Source organism: Diceros bicornis, chromosome 24, assembly GCF_020826845.1.
Source record: "Diceros bicornis minor isolate mBicDic1 chromosome 24, mDicBic1.mat.cur, whole genome shotgun sequence".
In the NCBI taxonomy this organism is placed as follows: Eukaryota; Metazoa; Chordata; class Mammalia; order Perissodactyla; family Rhinocerotidae; genus Diceros; species Diceros bicornis.
This window is the reverse complement of record NC_080763.1, coordinates 50,922,840-50,933,012: the sequence shown is the minus strand read 5'-3', so window position 1 is coordinate 50,933,012 and position 10,173 is coordinate 50,922,840. Positions and strand designations below refer to the sequence as shown.

Below are 10,173 nucleotides of genomic sequence, written 5' to 3'. Positions count from 1 at the left end.
CTGGGACTTCCCTGCCTCCAGAACTGTGAAAAATAAACGTCTGCTGTTTATGAGCCACCCAGTCAATGTAAGTTGTTAGAGGAGCCCACATGGGTTAAGACAATTTCCTAACATGAATGCGTGGATTGACACATTGGAGTTTCACTGCTGCGTCTGTTGTGTAAAAATACATGAAGAGATCCCATCCAGTGAGCTTCAAGGACAGGGCGAGGGGAGGACTAATCACTGGGTAATCCACCCAAAGCCTGCTCTAGGCAGACCCTCCAGGTGTACCAGGTGTACCCATCATCACGGTTCCACTAGAGACGCAGATCCAGGAGGAGGCAGGATTTCCCACAGGGAACGGGCTGATACAATTGTGGGTGACTGAGCAGTGAGTCTGTCTCCACAACATATGTGGGACCTGAGGTCCACAGGGCAGGAGGTCAGGAGGGAAGATGACCCACAGAATGGGGCCCTGAGGATGGAGAAACCCGAGTCCATCCTGGTGACCAGGTGTCCTGTGGAGCCCACGGCATCCCTCACAGAGCCGACTTCCCTCACCTGCTGTCTGCTGCTCCGTCCACTAGGTGACCCTGCAGAGCAGCCTCACCTGAGTCAGCTGACAGCAGCGCTGCCTCCCCTTCCTCCAATTTCTCAGGACTCTCCCCTCCCACCGATGTGGGGGTCTCCAAGGGTCCTCTGCTGCAGGCCCAAGAGTGGTTGGGGATGATCCTGAATTTGTCCTCAGCCCCAGCCCCTGGCTCATGCACCTGGTGGTGTCTGCAGTGTCCTGGGCAGCAGGAGTGGCAGCACAGAGCTCCCGTACTGTCTAGGCCTCCTGGTGTGGGGGACTGAGTCCCAGTGCCCAGCCTGGGTTTGAGGCAGAATCAGGCCACAACTCTTGGTAGACAGTCTGCAAAGCAGCATTGCCCAGGGCCCTGTGTATGGGATGGAGGGTGGGACACTGTTGCAATTGTCTGAGTCCTCCCCAGGTCACAAGCAGCACATCCTCACCCCACGGGGAGATCCATGAGACCCTCCACGGGCAGCATCAGGCTCAAGTCTGGAGTTATTTTAACCAGGCCAGGAAAGGGATGCATCTCCCCAGCTGAGGCTTTTTAAGTGCAGCTATTCTGTTCCAGGGACCTCAGAACTAAAAGGATAAGCCAGTGCCCCCACGGAGCCCACCTGCACAGGTGAGACAGGGACTTGATGACCAGGAGAGACGCCCCCACTGGAGAAGGGGAGCATCAGAGGCCCACCCCACACACTGGTCCACAGGGACTCTGACCCTCCAAGCTCGCTTTTCCGGGTCCCTGTTTCTGCGTCAGCCCATGCTTCTGCTCCTGGGGAGACTGACCCCTCCAGTGCCCTCCGTGGCCCTGCCTTCGGGGCTCCTGGCTGTGCCCTCTGAGAATGGGGACCAGCTGGGTCTGTGGGTCTATTGAGGCGCTCCCCACATGTCAGGGGCTCAGTGTTGGCGGCACTGACTGGGCTGGTTTGGCCAAGGGTCTGACCCTCCAGAGGACAAGCCTGGCCCCCTCTCACTGCAGCACGTGCAGGATTCCAGGAGCTGGGAGAACAGACAAACCAACGTGCGTGCACTTTCCAGTCTCCACTGGCATCGAGTCTCTTTGTTCTGTTCAAAGGAGGTCACATGCCCAGGCCTAGGTCAGGGTGGTGCACTGTCCATGAGCCAGGGATAGGGATGATGGGCAAATCTGGGGCCCATTAGCTCTTGTGTGCGTGTGTGTGTGTGTGTGTGTGTGGACAGTGGGTGTGGATAGTAGGTGTGGATTGGACAGTGAGCCCCATGGTTCCTATGAGCAAGTATCTCTGATGTGAGGATAAACCAGAGGAACCTAAAGGAGATGGGAGCCTCCCCCAAAGGCCCCCAGGGTCTCTGACTCAACATGAGTGTGGACTGTGTCAGAGCATCTGGCAGCTCCAGGGAAGGGGCTCCCTGGTGGTTTCATAAAATCCTTGCTTGGGGTCTCCCTGCAGAGCATGTGGGTTTAGTAAGGCCATGTCACTATTTCAAGAGATGTTGTCAAAAGCATATGGTGACACTGAAGGAGCATCCTGAAGTCAGGGCACAGCCATTAACCCTGGACTGGAGACACCAAGAGGTAAGTGCCCTGTGATCTCAGACAGGACCCTCCATGCAGGGTGGGGGCTGGGCTGAAGGGGGCGCTCAGGACCACCCAGCACAGGGCTCTAGCCCAGGAACAGGTGCAGAGAGGGCTGGGGAGGGGCTTCCTGTGAGGGACTGGGTTTTCCTATTAAAAAATCTAAAGAGTTGGACAAGGACTGCTCAAGTTAGTATAAATAACTTACTCTACTGGGAGCATTTACCTAACTCCATAAGTCAGTGAGACCACACTCGAAGGGGGCATTTCTAGGGCTGCTAGATATCTTAACTGTAAGGAGCTGGAAGACCGGGATGGTTTTATGAATTCAATGCTAGTAGCATTTTGGGAGACACTCTGATCCCAGGAATAAGATCTTCAGACATCAAAGCCCAGAACAGTTTCAGGTGATCTCTGTGCCATTCAAAGGTGTGTTCACAATGGGGAGCACGTCCTGTGGGGGCTTGTTCCTCAGTGGGAGGGGCTCTGTCTGCACAAGATCAGGGATGCGGCAGGGGACACATATCCGCAAACTAGGATAAGGACTTGGACGCTCAGCATTCCACAGAGCATGGTCCCTGTGTCATTGATATTCTCTCAGGATGGTCTACGTCTTAAGTATGAAATAATTAGACTTATGAATATGCAAATGAGTAGAGGTATACTAGGTTAAATATGGAAATGTCTGTGCCCTCAGAGCATCACCCAACAACCACCCCCTCCCCTACAGAAGCCCTGAGAGCGCAGCCCCTCACCATGGACTGGAGCTGGAGAATCCTCCTCACGGTGGCAGTGGCTACAAGTAAGGGGCTCCCCAGTCCCCGGGGTGAGGAGGAGACCAGGGCCAGTGAAGGAGATTCCATCCACTCCTGTCCCCTCTCCACAGGTGTCCACTCCCAGGTGCAGCTGGTGCAGTCGGGGGCTGAGGTGAGGAAGCCTGGGGCGTGAATGAAGGTCTCCTGCAAGGCATCTGGATACACCTTCACTGAGTACTATACGAGCTGGGTGCGACAGGCCCCTGGACAAGGGCTTGACTGGATGGGACAAATCAACCCTGAAGATAGTGCTACAAATTATGCTCAGAAGTTCCAGGGCAGAGTCACCATGGCTGTGGACATGTCCACGAGCACAGCCTACATGGAGCTGGGCAGTCTGAGGTCTGAGGACATGGCCGTGTATTACTGTGCGAGAAACACAGTGTGATAACCCACATCCTGAGTGTGTCAGAAACCCTGAGGGAGAGGGCAGCTGTGCTGGGTTGAGGAGCTGACAGGGATGATTAGGCTCAAGACTTTCTCAAAAAATGGGGTTAAGGAATTGAGGAAAAGAACCAACAGAATCATATATTCATGTACTTCATGGGGGATGCTCCACACAATAATCACCCTGTGAGCAAAATGTAGGGGGTGAGTAGAAGCCCAATGAATAATGCAGATGGAAGCTTTCCCATGGAGGTTCTTGGTGTGAACCTGTATTTAAATGACTGGGGTGACAACCTTAAACCAGGACTGCTCCATCAGGTGAGAAGCCTAGGTGTACCTCCACAAGAAAGTGTTAAAACCCCATCCAGGTGGTTCTGCCATTTTGCATCCCCACCAATGGGTGAGAGTTCCTGTTGCTGCACATCCTCTCCAGCATTTGGTGCTCTCAGTGTTTTAGATTCCTGCCATCCTAGTAGGCATGCAGTGGTGTCTCATTGTTGTTTTAATTTGCAATTCCCTAGTGACCTATGATGTTGAGTGTCTTTTCATCTGCTTATTTGCCATCTGTGTGCGTTCTTTGGTGAGGTTTAGATCTTTGGTCCATTTTTAACTGAGTTGTGTGTTTTCTTCTGACCAGTGATAAGTGTCCTTGTGTATTCATGGTACAAGTCTGTACCAAATATGCTATTTGAAAATGTATCTTTCTGTCTGTGGCTTGCCTTTAGATTCCTATAACGCTGCCTTCCACAGAACAAATGTTTTTAAATTTGATGCATTCGAATTTGTCAATTTTTTTCAGGATCATGTTTTAGTTTTATCTGTAAAAACTTGTCCACAAATCTTAGGACATCCAGAGGTTCTCCCATGTTCCTAAGTGAGAGCACCCTCAATGGATGGGGCTTAGCTCCTCATCCTTGGAGGGGAATTACGTCAGGTACTTGGAATTCTTCTCTGTGGGAGATTTTTTCCCCTCACACAAGTGTTCCATTTCTTCATTTACTACTATCAGTATGGACTAATGGATACTTATTTTAACCTCTGCATTAAAATTAAATACTACATTACTAGTTTTGTTCATATTATTCCAGCTTTTTTACTCTTTGGGGGAACTTTGGTGTTGGCTCTTAGATCCTTTTGAAATTGCCTGTGATTTGTATTCTGAACAATTCCCTACTTTGTGCAACTACGAGATGCTCCAGCCTCATCTTACATATTCCCCTTCAAAGCCCTAGAACTAGCCATTTCTCTAGGTAATTATGTTTTTTTTTATTGTGGAATGTTATTAGAAACCAAGAGTTTGGCGCTGGTGTGCTCTTTGCTACCAAGGTATCATTGCTTCTGTGACCACTCAGCTGGCAGACCAAAGCAATATATGTGTACATATTCAACCATGTACACACAGATGTCTACAAGTATGTCTGAATCTAATCTTCTGAACCAATATTAAACTAAACTTGAGAACATCCTGGTGTCTCCAACCCTAATCCCACACCACAGGGACCTCTCCAGCCTTCCTTCTTGCCGTCTGGAACCTCCCACTCCAACAGCGAGAAATCTGGCTCCCATCGTAGGCCGTTCTTTTCCTAGTTGTTCAGCTCCATTGTGCACACGCCGTGGTTTCAGAGCTGTCAGCACATCCTCGCATGGACGCAGCGTGGTCAACTGTGAGACACAGCACTTCCCTCAGCCTAGACTCCTGCAGACCCCCTCCTGTAGGAGGAGCCTTAGGTCAGCACCTTGTGACCAAGTGAAATTGGTCTCCAGTGGCCTCCAGTGAAATTGTCTCAAATGTGTAATGTCAGCAGATATTTTATACAGTCTGTCTTCATCCTGAGATCCACGACCTCCCAAATGATTTTAAATTGTATCCATGAAGGTTCACTGTTTGTGCTGTAAACTTCTATGGCTTTTGGCAAATGCATAGCATCATGGATCCACCATTGCCATATCATACAGGATAGTTTCACCACCCTTAAACATCGCCCCTGCTTCAGTATTCAACATCCTTCCCAAAATTCCTGGCATCTGCTGATATGTCTATCCTAACTATAATTTCACCACCTCCAGAATGGTGTATAAGTGAAATCATACAGTATGTAGACTTTTAAGACTGGCCTCTTTCAGTTAGCAATCAGCACTTAAGATTTATTTACACAGGCGATGAATGCTCCAGAAAGGAAATGAAGAAAATATTCCATTTAAAATAGCATCTAAATGAATAAAATACCTAGGAATAAATTTAACCAAGAACATGAAAGATGTGTACACTGAAAACTACAAAACAAAATTGAAAGCAATTAAAGAAGACCTAAATATATGTAAAGACATCCTGTGTTCATAGATTGGAAGACTTTTTTTATATTATAAGATGGCAATACTCCCCCCAAAGTAATCTTTCTATGCAATGCAATTAGCATCTAAATTCCAACAGCATTTTGGGAAAGTGAATCCTCAGATTTATAGGGAATTTGAGGACTATTCAATAGCCAAAACAATATTGAAAAAGAAAACAAAATTGGAGGACTAACTTCCTGAAACCAAAATTTTCCACAAAGCTAATATAACCAAAGCAGTGTGGTACTGTTGTATGGACTGACAAACAGACCAGTGGGATGGAATTAAGTGTCCCGAAATAAATCTATCCATCCATGGCCAATTGCTTTTCAGCAAGGATGTGGGGAACATGAAATGAGTTATCCTCAACAACTGGGTTTCTACATGGAAAAAAAAGAAAAGGAAATTGTGCCCCAACATTACTCCATATACAAAAAGTAACTCAAAGTTTATCAAAGATTTGAATGTAAGACTTAATATCATAAAATTTTTGGAAGAAAATATACAAATAAATCTTCATAACCTTAGATTTGTCAACAGATTCTCAGAGATGACACCAAAACAAGAGCTACAAAAAGAAAATAGATATGTAAGTGTTCATCAAGACTAAAAACTGTTGGCATCAAGGGACATTATTAAGAAAGTGAAAAGACAACCTACAGAATGGAGGAAAAGTTTGGCAAATTTGATAAGAGTCAAGTATCCAGAATATATAAAGAGCACTCCCAACTCAAAAACGGTAAACCATCCACTTTACAAAGGTGAGGGGGCAAAGGGTTTGAACAGACATTGCTCTGAAGAAGATCTACAATGGCGATCAAGCACATGAAAAGATGCTCAACGTCATTACTAAAGTGCAAATTTTTAAAAACTGTGACGTACCACTTCCAACCCACCAGCACGGCTATAATAAACAAAATGAAAATAAGGGTTAGCTAGGATGTGGAGAAATGGGAACCTCCATCCACTGCTGGGGCTGGGGGGATGTAAAATGATTCAGGCACTGTGGAAAGCAGATCAGAAGTTCCTCAAAATGTTACAGATAGAATGGCCACATCCCAGCAGTCCCACTCTGAGATATATACACAAAAGAACTGAAAACTGGTTCTCAAGCAAATTTGTACACACGCATGTTTGTCACAGCACAGTTCAGAACAATGCAAATGTGGAAACAGCCCATATGTGAAGCAATGGATGGATGAATTGTGGAGTATACATACAACAGAATATTATTCGGTAAAAAAAAGGAATGCAGGGCTGACACATGCTATAAGCTGGATGAACCTCAAAAACATTAGGCCAAGTGAAAGGAGCCAGTCACAGAGGGCCGCATATTGTGTGATTCCAGTCACAGGAAATACACGGAATAGGCAAATAAACAGACAGAACACAGAGCGCTGCTACCAGAGGCTGGGAGCAACTGCTTAGGGGGCACAGGGTTTGCTTTCGGGTGATGGAAATGTTTTGGATCTGGACAGAGGAGGTGGGTGCACACCCTTGTGAATTACTAAATGCTGCTCAACTTGTCAGTTTAAAAACGGTTAGTTCCACGTTATGTGAAGTACACATCCATTAAAAACAAGATACATCCACACGTTTTTACAGCTTGCTAGCTCATTTCTTCTATTGATGAATAACAATCCGTTGTATGTGAGGACCACAGACAGTTTATTCCTTCACCTGTGAAAGGACACCTTGCTGCTTGCAGCCTCAGCAATCATGAATGCAGCTGCTACAGTCATTTATCTGCAGTTTTGTGAAGACAAGCTCTCAAGTCAGTTGGCAAATACCCCAGGACCATGATCTCTGGATCATAGGATAACCTACGTTTAGCTTTATATGAAACTGCCAAACTGTATTCTAAAGTGACTGTATAAATTTTCACTCCTACCAGCAGTGAGGAGCATTTCTGTTGCTCTGCACACTCGCAACAATTGGCGTGGTCAGGTCTGCAGATTTTAGCTCTTCTAATAGGCTAGTAGTAGCAGGTTGGGGTGAGGGGAGCTATTGGGGGAAAGGTCTGGCTTTGCTCTGATCCTGATGCTTTTGAAGACGTTGACTCCCTATGTGCCTGCCCCTCACTGGAGCTGCAGAGACAGACCGTCGCTCTCCTGAGAGTCCACTGCAGTATGATCCTTCATGGAAGGCGAGTGGTCACACAGGAGCACAGGCCTTGGTACAAAGATGGGGCTCCAGATCCTCCTGTAGAAAATCTGTTCTTTCCCATACACACCAGAGTGAGCCCGAGGGCCCTGCTCCCCAGGGACCCTGCCAATGTTCACAGGACAATCTGCATCCCGGTGGGGGAGATCCCTCTGCCTGTGGCACCTCACAGAGCAGGTGCACAGACCTGCAGAAGCTGGCACAGGGCTGGTGTGTAAGGTGAGAGTCTCACAGAGACTGCGCTTGTCCCCAGGTGTCCTTCTTGGCTGAAGGTGGAGGACCCAGCCCTCCATCCTCTCCTTTACCTCTGCCAGCATCCAGACAAAGGGCTGGAGGTCAGGAGGCAGTGGGGGTGCTGATCTGATCCTGTCAAAAGAGAAAGTATTCATGTCACTTGTTGAAGATGGTAAGGCACACTTTATCCTGGGGGGCCATCACGATAAGTGTAGGGACCACTGTGATAGGGATCTTGATTGGGCTCAACTTTGAATGCAGCAGTAAGGTCCAGAGGTGTTTACAGCCAAGGAACAGGTGGGGTTGGTGTATGGAAGACTACTAAGAGGAAACATCAGGATTGGTGAGGGTTCTGCTAAACTGACCTAATAGGATTCTGAATGAAGGCCTGCCAGATGAGCAGACATCACCTGGGGTGGAGGGGGATGTGGAACATCAGATAGGGTCATCAGCTGTGAGGGTGGTCAGGTATGAGAGTCATCAGATACCAGTGTCATCAGATATGAGGATGGTCGGATATGAGGATGAACAAATAGGAAGGTGGTCAGATATGAGTGTGATCAGATATGAGGGCAATCAGATATGAGGGTGATCAGATAAGAGTGTGGTCAAATCTGAGGGTCATCAGATAGGAGGGTCATCAGATATGAGGGTCTTCAGATATGAAGATGATCAGATATACGGGTAATCAGATATGAGTTTGGTCAGATATAAGGGTGATCACATATGAGGGTGATCAGATATGAGGGTGGCATATATTGAGGGTGACTAGATATGAGGGTGATCAGATGTTGAAAGGAGTCAGTTATGAGGGTGATCAGATATCAAGGGGAACAGATGGGGGCCCAAAGGAGGTCAGATATGAGGGTGGCAGATATGAGGGTGGGAGATACTCAGGGCAGGGGGTTTGGAGTGAACTGATTTAACAAGATTCTTGTTGAACTTAGACAATGCAGAGAGGAACACAGAAGTCCAATAGTCAGGCCTAGTTGAGAAAGATCCCAGGGGGCCTGAGCAGAGCTGGGCTGAAGAGAGTCTTCATCAGCTCTCAGCTCTGCGCCCAGTGATTCCTGCCATGGAGCTCTCAGCGGCAGCGCCCTCCTCAGCCCTGTATTATTCTGTGACAAGCACCTCGAGGGAGGCCGTGAGAACCCAGAGTGACCCCTGTGCTTGCCTGGGCAGCGACGCCCCCTCCTGGGAGCCCACCTTAGAAAGAACCCTTGCCCCAGCGACTGGCTGCCCAGAGTCAGGCTGGGCAGTGAGAGGTCAGGACACGCCCCCCAAAGGTGCCACTTTGGCACATCGATTATTTTGAGCTGAAGGCACTGGAGAACCAGCAGCAGCAGGAAATGCTCTTTACCTCACCCTAACCGCCTAAACATAAAGTCCAGGTTTCCATGTTTTAACGGAAATTTACATTTATAACAGAAATTTAAGTTTGCGAGCTCCCTCTGTACCAAGGGGGAGCTACTCTGGAGATCACTCTTATCACCCGAGAGACTCTCACGTGCATCACAGGACAGCCTCGTTCACCCCATGTTCTCCTGCTGGCATCCCCACCACGTGCCTCTCCCACCTAAGAAGGTAGAGAAGCCTCAATCATCTGGGTGCCTCCTTGAGGCTCATTTCTCTGTGAAGCCCCATCAGTGGGCTGGTGAATGGCCACTAGTCTCTCTAACTCCTCTCCATGTACTACGATGAATTCTCACTCGTATGTAGTTGTCAGACAAGCTAGACGGCCCCCTGGGAACCCTGCCCCCCTCAGAGGAGACAGGTGGTCAGAGCTTCCCCCAGTCGCTGCCAGAAATGACCAGGAAAGGGCGCTGCTGGAGGCTGCTATTCTGGGCTGATGGGAGGGATGGTAAAGACCTTTCCCAATATGGGAGTTGGTCTAAGATTGAACTGGGCCCTCAGAAAGAAGGGGACCGTCGCAAGGCCTTTGTGGGGCACGTATGCAGACTTTTCACAGGCATGCTGCCTTAAAACCCAAGGCCTCAGAGCACAGAAATTGTTTAATTTCTGCTTTACTCAGAAATACTCTCCTTGCTATAAAGTGGAAAATCCAAAAGAGTGTGTTTGGACGGGCAAGACAATCTCTCAGTTGCGATAGAAGCTGCCACTCAATTATT

The 10,173-nt window shown here is 48.2% G+C and overlaps 1 gene segment (V, D, J or C); it reads left to right on the top strand.

Annotated features, from left to right (window-relative positions):
- The first annotated feature begins 2,867 nt into the window (after positions 1 to 2,867).
- LOC131421211 (immunoglobulin heavy variable 1-46-like) lies at positions 2,868 to 3,314 on the top strand. The segment is given in 2 exon segments: positions 2,868 to 2,913; positions 2,998 to 3,314. Coding segments are annotated over 2 exon segments (363 nt in total).
- Positions 3,315 to 10,173: the final 6,859 nt, after the last annotated feature.